At 44.3% G+C, this 21,342-nt stretch overlaps 1 protein-coding gene across 1 annotated transcript; it reads right to left on the reverse strand.

The window, feature by feature from the left end:
- Positions 1 to 1,128: 1,128 nt before the first annotated feature.
- LOC138602287 (inactive tyrosine-protein kinase PRAG1-like) lies at positions 1,129 to 19,727 on the reverse strand. The gene is made up of 6 exons (XM_069673737.1): positions 19,550 to 19,727; positions 15,745 to 16,089; positions 13,906 to 15,641; positions 6,814 to 6,959; positions 4,625 to 5,391; positions 1,129 to 3,766 (listed from the first exon to the last, which is right to left on the reverse strand). The coding sequence occupies exons 2-6, from the start codon at positions 16,012 to 16,014 to the stop codon at positions 2,603 to 2,605; spliced, it is 4,083 nt and encodes a 1,360-aa protein (XP_069529838.1). The 5' UTR covers positions 16,015 to 16,089; positions 19,550 to 19,727; the 3' UTR covers positions 1,129 to 2,602.
- Positions 19,728 to 21,342: the final 1,615 nt, after the last annotated feature.

Consider the following 21,342-nt stretch of genomic DNA (forward strand, 5'->3'; position numbering starts at 1 on the left):
ATATGTACTAAGTCCAGTTGTGTACTGAAATTCTCTTTTCATCTCATCGTCCAGCTGCAGGTACATTTGTTAGCTACTATACGCTCTGTTTAATATTAAATAGTGTCTCTCACAGCAGGTAGTTTTAGCCCTTTTCATGCTGAAGCTGCAGGAGGTTCAGTTTGTTATCTTTGTATTCCTCCTCTCAGGCCCTGCTCTGAAGCTCGGTGTGCTGGGATGCATATTTGCTGAAATAAAGTATGCAGCCTCCTGACCGGCGTTCACTGGACAAACAAAGACGGGAGCCTTGCTGCTGTTACCAGGGGGTAATTTGGATTCCTGCTCAACAGGCTGCTTTACTCGGTGAGTGTGTGTGTGTGTGTGTGTGTGTGTGAAAGAGAGAGGGAGACAGAGACCGGCTGCGTTCCTGGAAATGCCATTCCATTGGTCAAAACACCATAGCAACATAGTTCCACCTATGACAAGGGAGCAGCCAGTGGTTTTGAAGGGGCGACGTGAAGCAGAAAAGCTACATCGGAGGGGGGAGTTTGGGTGGGGGTGAAGTCTGGGGTCTGTTTTGCCCTGAGGCTCCAAACTCAAATTGAGATTCCGCTACGTGTTCAACCTGTTGTGTTGATCCACGCAGTGCGGTGTGCGTCTCGCCCACAACAGCAGATACTTCTCCTTCAGTTGAATAGTTATTCCGACTCTGTCCATTTGTGCTTGTGTTTCTTTTGGCACAAATACGACTGTAGTTCATGCAGGCATCTTTATAATTGGAAAAAATAACACAACATCCAAATAAATCTGTATACCTTAGAAACATAAATGTATTGTGTTGCAATATTGTTTCCTGCTGGGGATTTGCCTGATGCTATTGGCAGTCGGGCATTTCACTGGTTCTTACAGGGTTTAGTTTTTCATCCTGCATCTACACAAGCTGCAACACATGATGCAGTTTTGAGCTATAAAAATTCTATGCTGGAAAATAGAGAAAGACAAGAAATATAACAAAGACAAGGTAACTTTCTATGCAGTCATGCTAATGCTGCACATCAAAATAACACCCTGCACTTTCTTTGCCACAAAACATACATTTTATCTCTGGTAACTTCCACGAAGCATCCCAAAAAAGATCAAAACACCAGATTATACTGTGAGAAAATATATGCACAGTTTATTGATAGATGCAAATAGGTGAGGCACACAAAATAATTCAAATCAATAATGTATTAGCTGTGAGTTCCACCATGTTTTTTTTTTTTCTCTTCAACATTAGAAACATCAGTCAGTCGTGGACAGAAACCTGCATGCAGGCTGGTGAATTCTTGCTACTCTGGACTTAATTAAGAAATCGTTTGTTTGGAGATAAAACACCCAAAACGTTCAGCCTACACGAGAACACAGGAGGCAAAAAATAAACAGGCCCAGCTGCTGCGGTGCCAGAAAAACACATAACTTGATTATCCCACATATGAAAATAAACAGAGAAAATTCCAGTGACTACTACAGGATAACAAATTATATCATAAATATTTTTAACTGCTGCTCATATTCATGGCTTTTTAAGACCTGCTCGGGCTCATTTTTCTCTTCTAATATCATCTACAAATCACTGTACAAAAAACCGTCTCTAGGACATTCTGTGAAAGGCCAGTTTCACAAAGGACGAATGATCGGTAATATTTACATTTGGCTTCGGAGTCACTGTAACATAGACGTACGTACAAAGAACAAAAGGCACTGTGACGGATGTCAGAACATTAAAATATGTAGTAAAAGCATGAGGAGATGAGGCATCCATTCAGAAGAAGCCATCGCTAACGTTGCCAATTATTTTGTAAATCCAATTACTATTGAGTTGTGTAAGAGAATGACTTATTAATAATCCATACCAAGTCTTTATTATGCAATGATGTCTCACAAGGATTGCAAGAAAACAGACTATAAAGAGTCTGCCCTGTTCTTTCCAACTAGCACAACAAGGAATTTTATTCTGAAACTGTGGTTTCAAAAACAGGTGAATTCGTGTTGTTTACATCGTCTATTAGCACATTAATAAACTAGATGGAAAAGGAGCGACCGCATATAGTGACCTCATATTTCTATTAAGATATCAGAGAAAAGTTAGCTGCACATTTAGATACAACACAGCGTTACTTTGCAAAGCTGGCTGACACAGAAGGTTATGAACTATTCGCCTGTTCTGAGTGGGTAAAGTGTTTTAATTGGCATTTAATAAATACACAGAATACAGTGTCAAACATCAAACTTTGGTAAGTGTGTTAAAGAATTACGTATGTAGTCCATAGTCTTCTTTTTTTTAACCGCAGTATCTCTAGTCTGTAAGTGGAGGGTTGAGTGATTTTGTCCATTACATCTAAAACAGGTGAGTTTTCAAGTTGACAGTCAGTAGGAGGATGCTGGGAGTGGACGGCTTGGTTGATGCGTGGCTCTCATGCGTGTAGCAGTAGCGCAAAAAAAGGTGGGTAGTTCACAGTATCTCCAAAGGACCCATCCATAGTGTCTAGACATTGATTTTGACATTACCGGTCTTTCTCATACACACATTCACGCTGCACTTCAGCTCCACTCACACTTGTTTTTACCCGAAAGTGAGCCATCACTTTATCGAGTAGAGCAGTTCAGCAGTGTGGCACAGAGACAGAGGGTGAGCCGAGGAAAAGTACTGACAGCACAACCAGTCCTCCAGCTCCGCGTTCCTCTCCGGCTCCAGCGAACGCTCGGCGAACTTCATCATCAGCAGCGCCCGTTTCACATCCAGCCAGTTAAGAAGCCCCTCGTGTCGGGATCCGCCGACAAAGCCCCCTCCCCCATGTCCGTGTCTCTCCCACTGCTGCTCCATCAGGTCCTTCCTCGGGCCCCACAGTAGGCTCTGCAGAATGCGCTTGGCCTCCTGGATGTGGATGCGCTTAATGGGGTCAGGTTGGAGCAGCAGCTGGGCGAGCCTCTGGAGGCCAGCGGAGTACAGGGACACAGACGGGATTGCAGGTAAGTCCTCACAGCGGTAGTCCTGTTCCCTCAGTGCTGGCCTCACCTCAAACGGGTTGGGCTGGTGGAGGAGCTCGTAGATCAAGATGCCAGTCTGGAACTCGTCAAATTTGCGGTACTGGGCTGCTGAGACGATCTCAGGCGCCAATCTGGCGTGGTCACGCTTGATGCGTGGATCAACGGTGGTAGAGGCGGCGTCCTCGGAGGAGCGACGCTTAGCTTTAGCAAAATTGCTAATGAGGAGTCGGGGAAGGTGACGCTGAGTGTCTACACCGCTTGAACCATTACTGGTGCTGTTGTCATTGGTGGTTTGTTGGGTAAACTGGGAGGACCGGCGTTGATGAGGCACCAACAACAAGTTTTCAAGGCAGAGGTCGCGATGTGTGACCCCGTGCTCCTTCAGGTGCTCCAGGCCGTTGCAGAGCTGCAGGAGAAGGAAACAAACTCTGCGCTCATAGACCTCCGGCTGAGTTTTATGGAACGCCTTCCACTCCCGGACAAAGTCAGCCGCTGTCTGCTGAGGGATCTCCGAGGTGATGACCACCACTCGCTCTCTTTCCGTCTGTTGTCCGGACGCAGGCGTGTTGGGCTGAGGCAGCGATGAAGCAGGTGCAGTGGGCGCAGAGACTTCTTCAGAGGGCAGCATGCTCTGGGGGACACAAGCGAGGAAGTGGCCACAGTCCTGCTGCAGGTTGAAGTGTGGAGGGATGCTCTGCTGCACCGACAGACTGTAGAGATGGCCCTGTTTGGCATCCACGGATGGACTCTTGCAGATCTGGAGAGGAAGAGACACAAAGGATAGTGGGAGGAAAGAATGAATCAAAGGAACAGAGAGGGGGGAGAAGAATTCCGCACAGAGACGGGAAGAGAGGAGCCAAGAAACACAAGAAAGGGATTCTTGTTAGCAAGACTGCAAGGTCAACGAAAATTCAGTTCCTACTCTCACTCAAGTAAAATCAGTATCCTTGATGTTTGACTTAAACCCAATCCCAACAAAAAAGTGTGTGCCAGGACAGCCCATTCCATCCGAACTCTGGAACAAATAATTATAATCTCTTATAAGTTATAATCTGAATTTAAGGCCTAGGCCTAAGAATCTGCTGGTGAATGAATATAGCATTACAAAGCACAATAACATGATGCTGTTATTGTGTATCAATATTTCTTCCACCACAAGCGTGTAATGGGTTAGGTTTGCATGTGTGTGTGGCTTTGCAGCAGGGCTTGTCTGGCTGTAAATCCTGCCTGGAATCTAAAGATTAATTGGGCCTTGAGATATTACACAAGAGTGTGGGCACACACGCCGTGGCACAACACTCACTGCACAAACAGCCGCTGCTTTGTACAGCACATGACTTTTGGACAAAGGTCAATGAGACTGAATCCACACCCTTCTTGCTTGTTGTTTACACTACATGCCTGAAGGTTTGCGCTGTCGTGGGACCATCCCAACTTTAACCCAAGAACAAGCCGCCCTGTTTTAATCTTCTTATTGTAACTTTAAGATGTCAAATCCCTGCTTATAGGATCAATTTGCAACGCCTAATGTGCAAATTATTCTTTAAACAACAGTCGTTTAGTGGATGTTTTTTCTGCATCTATGACCTTTTCAAGCACAGTATTTTGAGCTTACCTTTACAGCGTAGGAATTGCTGGGGTCTGAGGCACAGGCAGCAGAGTAGTACACAGCATCTCCTGCGTTGCAGCTCGGCTTGTTAGAGGTAAGCCTGAACAGCGACCAGTTACTCTCCTCAAACCTCAGCGGGTTCCTCTGGGAGCGGGTGAAGTGATCCTCACATTTTAGCGCCAAACGCCGCAGAGACTCTGCGTACAGGCCTCCCAGTTTGGAGTACACTCCCTCCCTGCTGTCTATGTTACTGAGAAGGGTCTGGAGCTGCAGGCTGGAGCCCAAATTTGGTGCCAGACCCGGTTCTGAGGCCGATAAGGGCACGCTGAGCTGAGGAGAGGAAGAGCAGGTGATGCTGCTGCGGCAGTGGACACCCAGACGCCCGTGAGTCTTCAGTGGTTCGTCCAGTGTCCGGGACCTGGACGATCGTCCGAGCAGGGCATGGCACCGCTCCAGAGACTCATTAGAAGAGAAAATAGGTCGCGGGTCAACAGGGCTGGACGGTAAACTGGAACGGGAGCTGACATCAGCAGGACGACACACGTTGCTCTCAGAGCCGGTGAAGGGGAGGCGTGGGTAGCCTCGGACAAAGGGTTTTCCGTTTGCGCTATCGGGAGCGGACACGGTGCGATTGACCATTTTCTTCTCCGGGAGCGGAGGTGGCTGGTTACTCAAGCTGTTAAAGAAGGGCGGTTGAGGAGACGCAGGAGCCGAGGCCGCTGGACTTCTGGTAAACGGAGAGGAGCAGGACATCCGTGAAGCATTCCGAGATCCTAAGAACACAGAATAAGACATTTTAGCAAATCTGCCAACCGATTGCTGAAATCTTATTAGTCACATGGTTTTTGTTAGAATCAGTAAAACCTTGTTTGACTCAAAAACTATAAAACAGACACAGACCTTTTGGGAATTGTTGGGAAAACAGCATGTATTAGCATAGCATAGCATAAAAGCTAGGAAACAGGGGACCAGATGCTAGTGTTAAAGCTAACAAAATCTTCAGTACAGCTTCCTCAAACAACATATAATGTGTTATTTCTTTAGCCTTAGAGCTGCTATTACAAGTTTTAATGCTAAGCTAAGCTAACCTGGTGTGGCTGTAGCTCCATATTAAAGTGTGTATCCTGAACTTTAACTTTAATTGAATAAACTGATAGATATCAACAGCTAAACAAACACAGACACATAGAGACCAACAATGATTGGAGGCTTTTCTTCTCACTGGATTCAACAACACATCTTTTGTTTCTCACTGACCTTGTGAGTTAATTTCCCTTTACATAGTACTCACTGTCGAACGTATTCCTGGGTTACAGCTGTGAATTTGATTTATTCACTACAACCCTTCTGTCACTGCCTGCTGCTCAGCCTTACTACAAACACATACCTTGTATCCTCAGAGGAGCTGGAAATTTCCACAATCCAGGATTCAAGCTGACACTTAAAACATCTTCCATCCAATTATTATCCATTTGTCAATTAAAGACTAAAAGTTGGAACCTGACATCACACTAGAGGAGACAGATACTGAGATGATTGTGCGGTGCAGTCTTCAATAACTGCTTTCACCGAAGGAGAAGACTGTAAAGAAAAAACTTCTGTAGGATGTAGCCAAGCCCTTTTTCCCTCGTTATCAGAGTCCATAATTATCTCTTCAAACAACATTGGTCAGGAAGTTACAGCGATTACAAGCGTCTGAGCCCCACAGAGGTTTAAAGCTGACATGCGGAGGACGGCGATAATTTCTTAACCGGCATCGAATGCCGCTCATTTCGAAACACGTCTCAAGTTTTGATGATTGTAGAAATTTAGCTGTGAAAATGAACGCCAGGTCAAAACAAACTGGAAAAAAGAGGAAGCGATAGGCTGACAGACAACTGCTGTAAAACTCCTCTGCACTCCCTTTCCTCTTTTCAAAAAAGCACCGTGCACAGTTTAACTCCATCCAAAGTCCATCTTGAGAGTTAAAAATGATAAAAACAGTTTGAAGAGCAACTAACACGCAGGCTTACAAAACTATGGCACAACCATTCACACATCTGTAAAAGCTGTCACAAAAGAAGCAAACAACAAACTACAAATCATCGGACTCCCTGTGCATGTTACAATTGCATCAAATGAGCCTGAACCACTCAGATGTTTCGATAAATCCACTTAACCCAGCTTAAATATGAGTTTAGGTGAGTGGTGCTTACCGGTGTCAGCAGTCAGGTTGTCAGTGGAGGCAGTGGGTAAACTTGCACTGCCCAGACCCCGTAGAGATGAAGTAGGACTCTCTACTGACCCTTGTTGGCTGCAGCGGTCCAGCTCCATGTTGCTGCCACTCATCATACCACACACTCTGTAACGGAGAAACAGAAACGGGGAAAGTGAATATGATGCGACGAACAAACATGCAGTCAAGCCATAGTTTTTCTGCCGATCAGCCAAGCAAAGTGCGTAGTTTCCTCTGTGCATCTGTTTTTGGATGTGGAACCACTCAACTTCCCCTTGACATCCTGTTATCTGCTCTATGTATTACCAATAAGTCCACGTGAAAGTGCGTTAAAATGACAAACAAGAACTGTCAGGAGTAGTTTCACTTCATGTTAGAGAGGCAAACTTCTTGATTCAGAGGAGCTTGTGGCTACATAGAGATGCATAACAAACTCAAATCTCGGACTGACCTGTTAGCGGTCAAGTTGCACTGAAGGAAATTTAAGTATAAATGGACCACAAGCTTTAAACAACAAACACATCTCCTACTGATAACATCGAAACAATGTTAAGGGGATCGTAAAGTCAGCAAACTGACTTACTTAAAGAGGAAGTATAATGCTGTTTCACATTTTAAGACATATATAATGTTACAATGTTGGATGTCCAAACTAAACGTGGGTGAAGTTTCAAATCTGTAGGTCGAAGTATGTTGGAGTAATCCCCAGGCTTCTCAGCGCAGTCTGCAGGCTGCTGTGAACGCCAGGTTTCAGACAGTTTTTTCTACACCCTTCACTTTGTGACATCACAAAAGGCTTCAGAGAGCTGGCCAATCAGAAGAAAGTGGGCTTGTAGGGGCGGGATTTCTTAAAGGGACAGAGCTGACTGAGTCGTTTCAGGCAGAGGCTATATGAAGAGTGTTTTTAACTGTAAATTACGCTAAGCTACTCCACAGGTATCACAGAGTGAAATATGAAGCTTGAAATTAGCATAATACCTCCAGTTGGCTAACATTAGCTAACGTTAGCCACCCTTACTTCTTTCTGGTCATACCAGAAAAAGTCACGCTGTAGCTGCTTATGTTATTTCATGTCATTTCCTCTCTCTCTCTCTCCCGCCTTGTTTCCTGTCATATCTCAAATATAGGCTAAAAATAAAGGCATACATTCTATGAAAATATTCTTTATAACTGTAGAATGAAAACCTTAAATGCAGTATTGATTTAAACAACACTGTCATATTGATTTCAAATACAACTTATAAGGGGAAGATTGAGAGAGTATTCCTTTCTGTTCACTAGAAATAAGCTTTGCATTCTTTCTTGATCAGTTCGCCTTGATAGCTAGTTATAACACTGATGAAAACTGCATGAGCGGACTCCCTAATCAAGGTGACCAATTAGCTTGAGTGACAGTCATTCACTTGTCTCATTATACCCACTAATGGCTCGGGGAAGCAGGGTCCAACCCCCCTCCCTTCATCTCCCTTTCCTCCCTTCCATCACAAAATGACTCCTCTTTCCATTTATCTGCTGGCCTCTGACTTCTATTCCACCATAAATCAGCACAACAAACAGATGAGGAGGAGAAAAGAAGAGGAGCACCGGGGGGGGGAGACAAAGGGGTTGGGTATTCTCTCTGGGCTCTTAGCTAAAGGATCATTTTACAGACCAAAGAGCAGTGATGAAAGGCAGAGGAGAAAGTGTAATGGCTGCAGGGATTATGAGTGCATGTGCATGTGTGTGCCTTTGCACGTCTCACTCTAGATTTCTCAGATTTGTTACCACAACATGAGATTTTCCTTCCTTGGAGGAAGCATGTCATTGCTCGTGTCCTGCGGGAGGATGTGCATGGATGGATGAGCTTATGAGCAAGGGCAGGCAAAAAAAGACCTTGACTATGATTAGGACAGCGTGTAGGAATCCCCTGGGCCTTTAGGACTGCAATTAACCAGTTCATCACAATTAATTGACGCATTTTTTGGTCTTTTTAATGTCTTAAAAGGGGAAAAATGCCCACCATAATTCTCAAGAGTCTAAAATGATCCAAATTTCTGTTATTGTCTGAATGACCCTGAAAGATTCAGTTTGACCTCATGTCAGGAAAAGCACAAAAAAGGCCCATTCATCCGGATTTAATCACTCCACTTGGTAAGCCCAGTTTCAGCCTAAACATCTATTAATAAACATCTTAATTACTCATTTCCTCAAAGTAGATCACATCCCTTCCATCGCAATTACAACGTCTGCGTGAGATATCACGGTCGACCCACTAAACTTGTTGGACGAGGTTTCTGCAATCAACCCGGTTAACGACAGCAGCCCGGATTTAGAATGTAAACAATCACGCTACAGAGCAGATCTGTTGACATGCACGCTCTCCTGACATGTGTGTGTTATTAATAAAGCTGTGTGAGAGGAGCTGAGGGAGTTTTTTAAAAAGGGATCAGACTGGGGTTACAGCTAAGTAGCTACAGATAGCAGTGTGACAGCGTAAAATGAGACCCAAATAAACTGCAGTGTTGTTGTTGTTGCGGATCAAGTTTACAAAACTCGTTTCACTTCCTGACTCTTATTTAGAGCCTTCTCTGTCATAAAGTTATAAAATTATGACCCTAGAGAGATAAAGTACTGGATGTCCAATTAGTTACACGGTTAAATAAACAAACAGACGCACAATCACTTTGCTTAGAGACGGAAGGATAAAGACAAAATCATCATTACTGCAATTTTCATTTAAATAGAAGTCTGTTAAGTCTCGATCTATCGCCGAATGAGGTAACACAATGATGATAGAGGCTATGGCCCACTGATGAAAGCCTTTGCAGTATTACAGACTGGGTGTCTGTGGCGACATTTGCGGAAACAATTACAAGCGGCGCCCAGTTAGTGACGCGTTTTCCATTACCCAGCAGTGGTTGGTCTGCCAGAGAGGGTAGGCGGAGCTAAGCGGCTGCTTTTCCGGTCTCTGCAAGTGTTGCGAGTAAACAGTAATCTACTATGGCTGAACAAACAAAGAAAAGATCGATGACTACAGATACAACTTCAACAATAAGTGAAAATCCAAAGAAAAAGAAACAAATTCGACGATCAGATGAAGCAAACAGTCTGAAAAGGAAAGCGATCGTCAGCGAGGAAAATCAAGAGTTACAACCGGAGCCAACCGTGGACGTCACACATGCAACACTGTCTGGATATCTGGGAAGTGTGCTCCTGCAAATACCGTTTATCGCCATTGGCACCGCCGAGATTACCACTTCAATGTTGACGCATAATTCAACTTTTGTTAAAATAGGTTGGACTTACTCTGAATGTACTCAGGTGTAGCTGGTAAACACCTGTACAGTGTAATGCAATCCTATTGCAGCCATGCAACAAACAAAGCCTTTAAAAAGCGTACTATGCTGTAAGAGAGGAACTGATTTACATTTGTGGTCTGCTGTGTTCCTTCTGTATTATATGAACTCACCAATGGCAGTACCTATTGCACTGCTGTTATATTGGATCACATGATATCATGCATGTGTTTTCGTTGGAGCGTAACCTCTGTATGCCACAATATAGCTCAAAGAAGAATGGCGTTCATTGTTTCTGCCCCATGATTGTAGGATAGTTACCATAGCTACATGGCCTTATAAACCTCGTCTTTGAAACTAAGATCCATTAATGTTTGACACCACTCCTTATCTTTCTCAAACTGCTCCAGCCTTGCCTTGTTATCGTCTCCTCCGTCAGCTATCTCCGACCCTTATTCATTACAACCCACTTTCATTTCTTTGCACCGCATCACGTAGAGAAGAAGCACACATTGTTCTTAATCAATTTCACTTCTAAGCCTCTTAATCGTAGAACTAATTTAATCTCACCGACAGGATGAGCTCTAATAAAAGAAAAAGATAATTAAGGTAGAGAAGGATTAGAAGAAGAAAGGGCATAAAGTTGACCAAATACCATCTGTCGCACTGCAGTCTGCACATCTGAATTTTGAGTGCACAGCTCTTGGTAGAAGTGCGACAAAAACCACAGGCCTGTGCGTACCTAAGAAGGCTCTGTGGTTTATTACGATCTTCCTGAAACACACTCAAACTCTGCGACCATCTTCCTGTGTGAACAAGAACCTCACCTCTTCTGTTCACAATTCTAATAAAAGATGTTTCAACAGTTCTCGTTTCCAACTGAGGACACAAACATGAGAAAAAGATGCCATCAGGTGCCTACCTCATGCTGGAGAGGTCCTTGTCGGGGCTGGTGGGCACAAAATGCCCCTGGATCAGACTGGTGGCTCTCTAAAGCCCGACCATGTGTAGTAACAGAACCCTGGCTCCACACGAGTCATATGTGTATTTAAAGTGTGTCTCAGCAGGAAAAGCAATGCTCAAAGTTAAATCCACCATATCTCATATATAGCATTCACTCAGTGACCTGTGAGTTGTATTTTAGAGCAGTTCCAGGTCTGTGAGGCAGCAACAGGATGCTATCTGCTCTGCTGCACAGAAGGGTAATAATGGGTCTGTGGAGGGAGGGGCAGCACGTCTTGGAACGATAGTTTAGCAAGCAAAAGGCAATTCACACCCAAGTGGACTTCAATCCACATGTCTGATCTATAAATTCTACTTCTATTGGTGGCAACCGACTGCCAGACTGGGACACTTTGGGAATCGCCAAGGGCAACAATCTGTTCACCAAAGCCCCTCCCTTTGGCAACCTTCACTGACCAGTTGACACGCCTCTCCACAGTAAAGTGTACTTACTCAACAAACGTATGCATGGCGTAAGCACACGCACAAGCACACACCTCATGACAGATGATGCGGAGGTTGACATGTTCTGAGGAATAAGAGAGGGAAGATTTGGTGTTTTCCACTGTGGTCAAAAGGCACTGAGAGGCAGATTTTTCAAACCATCTGTGGCTTTTAAATGATTCAGCACGGCAAAATGCTGCCTCACAGGCTGCGTGTGCACATGTGTTTGTATTGTGAATGTTTTCCATCCATTCCACACACAACATGTCCTTTTCTGTTAATAAGGAATCTTTACATAAAGTTGCTTTGGTGACATTTAGATTCAGATGCCGCGCAGCACTTTGCGTTGTCCGGTGCCCGGGGACACTTGTTGATAAAACACATTAAACCCAAAGATAAACTTGGAACACCAGAAAGCCACAACTGACGCTGGCTGGCTCGAGGCATGTTCCCACATGTGTCTCAACAAGGTGTATTTTTATCAGCGCAGAATGTCGGCAATGTCATAACAGGAGAGATGGGTCCTTACTAGAATTACCACAGACATAAGGGCCCTTGAAACATGATCAGCAAACTGTGTTTTTCACAGTAAAACACTCCTACTCAGCTTTTGCTGACTACAGCAAGTCAAGATGGTGGAACATCTGTTTGTCTTGAGGAAGTCACGGCCGCCGCGTGTTATACCTCATCGCGCCGCCTCAGACAAAGCAAAGATTATTTTCAGGACATCATTTGATGGTGTTAATAACTGCAACACAAGGCTGCTTCGATGTTTCTGCTTTCAGTAGCTGACTCAGACAGCGGAGAGTATTCTTAGCCTCATGCAGACGCAGGTTAAAGCACATGTGCAAATGTTCCTGCTAATAAATCGCTATGTAGGTTAAGAGCCCTGTGTAGGAAACATAGTTGCGAGTGTTTAATGAAGGTGAACATGTATCAATATCCATGTCCTATAAGCAATGAAATAAAATACTGTTACTAACTCTTTAAATAATTGTACCAAATATGAATTTTCTTCTGCCTAAAGATGCATCTGATTTTGAACGACTGCTAATGGCAGCTTTGTCCCTGCGTGACAATATCAATGGAACAAGGCCTGTTTTTTGTGTCTTTTTACAGTTCTGCCTATTGTTCCGCAGCCAAAACAAATTTACAGCAATGTGACACAGCAGGGGACTATTTAACAGACCCATTTTGTGTGTTAATTAGAATTGAAAAAGTCACATTACTAGCGTGAATAGAACAAGGCGTGCATTGAGGACCACGCCGTGAACAGTTTGAATGATCACAAGGCGCTAGAATGGAGGCTGATTCAAGGAAGAATAACGATGCTATGAAAGGAGAAGGCACAGTCAGATTCACACAGATGGCTGCACTAAGATGTATGTGTGCATACACACAGTCACAGGCAATAAACTATAGCTTATATTCCATAAGGTGCGCCAACACTTTATATAGCTGTCCCATCAGAGAGCAAAAGACATTTGTGCATTTAAACTAAGTGCATTATGTAAGTGCTAAATTATGGAATATAATGAAACCCCAGTGTCATGTCTGAATTACAGTCGCATTCATTCTAATGCAAGTTGCAGGTTGGGGACTGGAATACAGGCATGCAATGTGCTATAATGAGTAGTTCAAGTATGATAAATGCATAGCATTCATCTTACAGCAAGTGTACAGTGCACTATGGTGTGTAATTAAATCTCGTGTAGACTTTTTCTTTATACAGTTGCCTTATCCTGAACAATATGTAAGACAAACCTTTCCTCAAGGTAGCTGGAGTATTTTAATGAATCTGTTATTCAGCATATAGAGCATTATGATGTATTAAAAAATATACGTAATTTGTTGTGAGTAACACGTGAATGAATATATGCGGCACAAGATCTATAAAACATCTAGCCCGCTAAAACAACGTTAAAAAGTCATAAAATACAGTTTTGAATCTGAAAGAAAAACAACCTTCACAACTCAAGTCTAAGATGGATTACAATGGTGAGATGTGATTAATACCTGCTTAGTCAATTCAGTCCTTTATCCAGAAAATTCTAGTCATCTGGTAGTCACAGCTTCCAAGTTACTGTTGTTTCATTTTGTAAACTGAATACCTTGATGGTTGTGTCAATTGGTCAAACTGAGTAAGCATTGTTATGGCCTCACTCCTCGGTTAGAATTGGCAATAATTCTGTCATTTCACTGACAACCTGATAACTGAAATAGATTAATCAATAATGAAGAACTTTCATCAAATGTAGTCCTACCCAGATAGAGAACTAGTGTTCTACCCTGTTTAAGGGTTAATAATTGAATGTGTGAATGCCAAACAGAAAGTTCTTTGTTATTCTTACCTGTGCAGTTTCTTAGGTGGGGGAGGTGGTGGATTGGGTTCATTGTTGGCAGATCCCTTCCCTGCTGCCAGCAGCTCTGTTGAGCCGCCATGCAACGGTTGCCTGGCCGGCATGCTCCCGTTATGCTTGCCCTCCTCCTCTGCACCGGTGCCCTCAGTCTCCCCCTGACAGGCACCATTGTTGGGGGCAGTCGGGGGGGCCGTGCCTGGCTCTGTCATCGGAGGGGGGCTGCTGTGGGCCTTCCAGTCCTTGGCCTCCTTCCAGACAGCGTCACCATTGACCAGGCTGGTCACCCGAGAGGTTGTCCCTGGGTTGGCAGCCAGCTTCTTCTTGTCCCCCTCCTTCCGCTCTCTCTCCTCTTCCTCCTCTTCCTCTTCAATGCGACAGTTCCAGCCAGAATTGTGGTGGTGCGGCTTGTGCCAGCGTTCGGATGCTGCTGCGCTGTGGTTCTCGGTATGAACCTTAAAGTGGCCCTCTCGAGCAGAGACAAGGAAAAGCATTGGGAGTTCAGGAAGGGGAACGGGAGACGAGATGGATGGGGAGAGGCTTGAGGTTCCCAGTCTGGGGAGTTCAGGAAGAGGGACTGGAGAAGACATGGACGGGGAGAGGCTGGAGGTGCCCAGTTTGGGGGAACGGCTTGTCCTTTTTGGCGGGATTGGTGGGCTGGATTGAGGCTTGGAGTGGAAAGTTGGGGTATGGTTGGCTTCTGTGATCAGAGAGGGTGCACTGTGGCTGGGACTCGGCCATCGGAAGGCAGGGCTAGTGGGGTCTTTTCGTGCTGTGGGGCTGAAGTGACATTGGGTGCTGATGGCTGAATCTGGGCTGCTCAGGTAGAAAGTCCTGTTGTTCTCCTCTGTGTGAGTGGCCATTACAGTGATGGTGGCCCGTTGATTCTCTCCTGAAAGTTCAGGCTCGGAGCTCGTGGATGAGATTTTACACTGGTTGGGGGACTCAGGATTGGACTGCACTCCATTTCCTTGCGGCCTGCGCTTTTTCTTGGTGCTCTCTGCATAAATGGGTTCTGAGTTTGGCTGTCCGTTGGGAGAGTTAGGAGCCGACTGTAAGCTGGCTGACGGGCTTTGGGGGCTCCTTGCCCTAACTTCTTTTCCTCCCGACCCTTCTGCCCCAGGAAGCGAATCTGTACTACTACGATAAGAACAAGTTGAGTCCGATAGGCTTGTCTGTGCTGACAGGACGGGGGGAGAATGAAGAGTTGGCGGGGGATTGTAGCTAGAAGCATCCACACTGAAGGCTGTGGTTGAGGAAGTGCTGGATGTCTTAGTTGTAACAGTAGCAGTACACCCACTGCTGATACCATTACTATGAACTGTGGCAGGATTGGAAGGGACAATATCCAAAGAAAAGGGTATCTCCACAGTTTCCTGACGATTTACCCTGGTAGTCACACCAATTCCATTGTAAGTGCTCTTGGTTCTAGTGGTGGTTGTATTCTGCTGCCTACAGGTGTCTCCATTAGCATTCTTCTTTAAGCTCTGAGAACCTCTACCCTCCTCTTGGGTGACGAAGATATTGCTGATGATCATGGAGTCTTTGGGCAGGATGTTGGGGGATAGAGAAGCCAGAGAGAAGCAGTTGTTATAGTCCTTCTTTTTATCAGGACTCTGAAGAACCGCCTCTCTATGGGCCTTGTTGCAGCCGTTGCTGTCAATGTAAAGAGACGACAGGTCTAAGAGCTTCCTCATGCCCAAACGCTCAACTGGCCTCTTTGTGTTTTCCTGTTAAACATAAAAATGATCATACATTAAAGAACAGATCAATCACTCTTGGCAGAAATTAACTCTTACATTTGTTACAAGAGAAAACATTTAAGAGAATCACCTGTTCGATGTTCATGTTGACATCAGTCATTGACTCATTCGTGTCAAGGCTCATCATAGTGGGTTTGACAGCGATGGTTGGCTTGCTGTAGGGTGAAGGCGCTGTTACTCCAGCCTCTTCATCACCTCCCAGGCTGCCCTTCAAACAAGCGACTGGCACACTGCCACCCAAGCCGCCGACAGCCTTGTGGTGCGCACTAAGCGGGTGGAAGCAGTTCTTACAAGAGCCGGGTTTCCACACGTGTTCTGCAAAGTCACTGCACGCTGACATCTTTGGATTGCTAAATCAGGGTTGGTCAGAAGTTGTTGTTGGCTGATCTGGCAGATATGGGATGTACTGTCATGGCTGGACCAAGCAAGGTTGCAACATCACAAGATGTTTTCAGAGCGCAGTATGCAAAGGAGAGAAGAAGAATGAAGTACATTGTTAGAAGAATGAAGTCCTCACATTTTGCCCATAGGTTAAATCATAATCCCACGTCTTTGTAACCAAGTAATACTGTTTATATTACCGGTATATAAGAACTGCGGCTTATCTCAAAAAGACATTTACTCAAAGCTTTTATGGTTTTCAAAGCATCAAATATTTTTGAGAGAATGCTAATTGTTGCTCAGGGACATTGCACCAATTAATCCAATAAACAGGATCTTTAACAGCCAAGATGACCTTATTAAGAACATTTGTTTTTGTCTGTCACACAACCCATCCATCGTAAAGACAGATTTTGAATTTAAGAAAAAAAGAGTCAAAGTATAATAATCTGTGCTTCATATGTACCCTGAATTGTGGGATTGGAATTAAGAAACAAAAAGCTCAACTAATGCCGCTCTAGTTTTTTGACCTCTTATTTTTGAGCTGTATGATTGAGCCTGAGCCAAGATACCAAACATTTCGAACAAAACAAGATAGATTCAATTAAAAACAGTTGATCCACTTGAAATTGTAACAGTGTTTAGGGTGTCGAGGCTGGCAAGTGTCTTTCCGCTCATAGAAGACCCCAGTTAAGATTTAAGTGTCATCTGCGGATGTAACTTAAGAAGACCTGCAGTCTGCTGCGCTACTTGTTCCCATGCCCTCCTAAATTAGAGGGTATGTGGTTTCTGTTCAACCAAAGGGCCTGCCGGTGTGAGCCTTGTGACATAAAAGCCCTCCAGGGTCCTCCGCAGCCCCCGACATGCTAGAAGAAGACGGAGGAGCCTCAAGCATCCCGGAGGTCGGAATGTCAGGAATGTCTAAAGGCGCAAGTCTCACCAGGGTGAATCTCACACCCACGACAACGTTCCCTTCCCCCCTCAACACACACGCACACAAACCTCCCACTCCACATGTGTCCTCCTCTTCTCACAAACAAACTGACCCACGCACACCTCCTTCCTCTCCCCCTGTGTGTCCTGTTTAACTGGACCGACAGTGAGAAGATCAACACCGTTTCGGAGAGATCACTTGTTTCCTTGCATATGGGTGTCCCTCTTTATGGTCTTTACACAGCTTTAATTGCCTCTCAACAAGGTGCTGCGATGACTCAGTGCAACATTAGCCCACCATCTACACTCATTATCTGCAGAAAAATAAAGAGAAAACGGAGGAAGCAGGAGGATAAACAATTATTACCTTAAGACAATGAAAAGCAACTATGTATGCACTCAGATACCTGAAATATTACGACACATCCTACATTTATTTTTCATGAAAAAACAACCAGAACATAAGATGGAGAATACTTAAGAGCCTCCTGACAATTCATGGCTCCAGTATAACAACCTTGCGATCAACTAATCCCAAGAGAATGAAGAGTTTTCCTGCTGGGAAAGATAATGCATGTTTACATTTTTCTTTGTTCTGTCTGACTCAGTTTGGGCAGGAAATCACCCACTAGCTCACTGTTTGTTTAACCGTTCCTGCGACAACAGAGGAAACCAAGTCTTGCTTAACATCTTATGGCATTGTGCATGAGTCATATGAAGCGATGACTGATCAGAGACACACCGATCATTAGGCTACAAGGCCTGCTGTGTGAGAGAAAAGACTGACTGCATGTCAGGAACATGTCCAGGGGGGTTTATGATTCAAATGAGCAATAACAATGCATAGAGAGACAGAGCACTGGCGTGGTGTGTTGAGACCAAAGTCATAGGGACACTTTTTTTACCAGCAGGGAATCATAGAAGACAGAATAAGTAGATAAGTGGGAGGTTCATCTAAAATGACTAACATTTTCAGTAGAAAGCAGTCACCTATCTCAAACTGCTTATTTCGCTTCTTCTAGCTCTTGTTTACATGTTCATGCCATTCTTGTTTGAACAGAGATAGACCCTGCTGTCTACATTCCCCACACCTTCTCAAGCTCAAGGTCCAATATTTCTCACCTGTAAGAACACACACACTCATGCCAGAAGTTCAGCATAAGACAGAATTCAAACCCTGCCTTCAAAGAACACAGAATATGGAAATATCTCGTGAGCGTGCTAAAAGTCGGGGGCTAGGTGGAGAAATAGCACATGGTAATATGACAGAGGGTGGGTGTTTGTTTCTTTTTAAGCTGAATTTACATTTTTTGGCCTCCTAATAAAGAGATTACCCAGGAGTCAAAAAGACTCATGTCCCTCTGACCTCTGTACATACACTGCACATAACACACGTCGCCTGGACAGCCACTAGATGTCCCAAAAGACACATTACATTTAGCTAAGAATCAAAACCCTTCTCTAAAGGACTATTCAACGCCTTTTAATCCAAAAAAACAAAACTGTATGCCGATGAAATCACACAACTAGTTATTAGCTTTGGGCTAACAGGCTATAATGCACAGAAGAATGCAGTCAGGCTACAATGTCAGACAGGATGGCAGCAGTTTAAATAGCCCTCAGATATGGCGACCAGGAGAAGTAATTAAGGTAAAGGTTAGAGGGCTTATCAACACTAAAAAGCTGGTAAGACTACACTGTGTCTGAACCCTTCTGCAGCAGGCAGCAGCAGTCACGTTTGACCCCCTTAAACACCAGCACAAGCGCACGCACGAGCAGTTGGACAGCTTTAATGAAGCACAGGCCACCTGACGTTGTTATTATTATTATAGGTTTACACTGAAATTCTTCCCTGCATTAGCCGACTGTCTTTTTGCTGAATTGAAATGTCCTGCCAAAAATAAAAGCTCATTCCCTCCAGTGAATAAGATAAGCTGATAGGATAGCAAGAGGTCCATTCATTCAACATCAAAATAACCAGACAAACCAGGTCTATAGTCCGTAATGTTGTCTTCTAACCAGGTCGAATCAGTGTTTTTTCTTCCACTTTGAAAACCGATTCTTTTACGACCAACATTTGTCACGGCTTCCTCACTCACACAGCTCATTCATTCAGGGGGGGGGCACAACCTGTTTTTTCGCGAGGGATTTCCGCCAAAACTTGTGAACTTTTGTCAAATATCTCAAAACCTCCACCTTAAAACTAATAATTTCAATGTCTAACAAGCACCTGTTTTAACATACATTGGAAATAGGCTATACACCCCACGTGTTTCGGTTTAACCCTTTGTTTTTAGGTTTGATAAATGAAACACTTGTTTGCTTAACGGTCGGTTATTGTAGCAAAAATAAAATGTATGTCCTCGCGCACTGAAGGAGCTGACAACAACGGTCATGTTTTCCTTACCTGGAGGAAATGGGAAATGTAACTATAGCAACTTGGCTCAGCGTTAACGACTAAAAATGACAAAATATGTGTGTAAAGGTAAAAGAAAACGCCACAGCTACAATGTAACCATGCTAAAGTAGCCAAGGTTATCTCGTGCCTACTGACTGCTTACCTGCTCGGACTTTATCTTCCCTGGCAACACAAAAGCTCTCCAAAAAATAAAAAATAAAATACACAAGAAAATTCAACAACAGAGCTGTTTTCAAACTGCTCTCTGTTTCCAGCAGAATCCTATATCCGTCTTCCTTCACGTATCCCACATGCGACAGGTTAATGACCCAGGAGGAGACGGCTTGCTGCTGCTGCAGGCTTGTATCGGCTCCAGCCGGGCATGCTGCTGCTGCTGCTGCTACTACTGCTGCTGTTGCTGTTGCACTGTGCAGAGGTGGAGTACTGAGGCGGAGCAGGAGGAGTCCTCTGCTGCAGCAGCAGCAACAGCAGCGTGGAGAGAGCACAAGGAGGTGGGAGGAGCTCCGAACCAAGCATGCAGTCTGGCCTGTAGCCACACTCACACATTCTCATTAAAGCTTTTGTCCTACTAGCTGTCATGAGAAATGTTCAGATATCATTTTCCCTCTCCAATATTGGAGGAATTTGGGAATCGGCCGAAACCATTGCAAGACTTAGTACATAACAGCTTTATAGCCTACTATTAACCCTTTATGGAGGCGATATAATTGCTATCTTTAATGGATGGCAGATAACTTTATCTTATTTGGTGGTAAATAAAGATACAGTTAGATAAATTTGTTCGAAACTTCTCACTCTCTTGTGTCTGCTTAAGAGCATTTGAGAGTGACCAATTTTTAAGGCGAAGCTGCCTCATTCTGTATTTTCAACAGTTTTATTTACTGGCTGTTTGTCTTGGATGTGAGTTGACCTTTAGCATTACATTCAACTCCCGTAAAAACCTCCTGAACAACGAACGACAGAGGAATGCTAACCTTAAACCCAGCACAGCGCCTACAAACAAGCTAAGCTAGCATTAGCGGCAGTTTGGCTTGCAGCCCATTGGACCTGCTGTGTCCACCAAAGTGTCCAAGAAACACATTGTTAATGTGAAACAGTGGAGCTCTGACCAACGTTACATCCTCTGCTAGCTCTGCACTGTTTTTGTTTGCTATGCTAACGTATAAAGTGACCAAAAAGGTTATTTTATGCTGCTCTGTCGCATTAATCAGAGGTGGTAGCCATTATGGTGGCAGTACAGCGCTGCTTGCGGTGTATGCTACTGTTTTTGAGTGGTCATTAAAGAAATTATTTCAGGCTAAACAATTTGATTTTATTCAGGGTGTATATATTGCGGTGGGGCACAGACTGGCGTACTCTTTGATACCCTGTCCCGCATTTCAGGCAGTAAATGAGGCATTACGATACTGGTGTTAGCATCACAACAACTCTAGCTGTCATACAGATATTTTGAAATAGGCTACACATTACATCTTTAAGCATGGCAAGTACTTCAAATCTCAGGACCCATCAGTAGTTGTAGTTTAAGTCTACAAAGAATGCAAAAAGCAAACACTAAACACAGGTTTATTCTGCAAACAATCAATCTTGACCCGCAGCCCCTTTGATGTGTTGAAGGTGGATGTACACAAGCTTCCTTAGTTTTTGCAGCCCCTTCCCCACTGCTACCCCCTGGACTGCTCCTGCTTCTGTTCATCATGCCCAGGGTGACAGAGAGATAGAAAAACACTGGGCCTGTTACTGAGCCAGGCGGGACCCCCTGCTGGTTTCCATTACAGGCAGCAAAAGGAGAGGCAGAGCTCACGGAGTGACAAACACAGCCGCTGTGCTGGATGAAGGCAGTCATCCATAGAGATTAACCTTTTGACTGAGCATCTCCTCTTATGTCTTACTGAGGAATAACACTGGAACAAGGTGTTATCTGTTGGCTTTCTG

This window comes from Semicossyphus pulcher, unplaced genomic scaffold (genome assembly GCF_022749685.1).
Source record: "Semicossyphus pulcher isolate SPU_LCO1_2020_fin unplaced genomic scaffold, fSemPul1.0.p SCAF_22, whole genome shotgun sequence".
Lineage (NCBI taxonomy): Eukaryota > Metazoa > Chordata > Actinopteri > Labriformes > Labridae > Semicossyphus > Semicossyphus pulcher.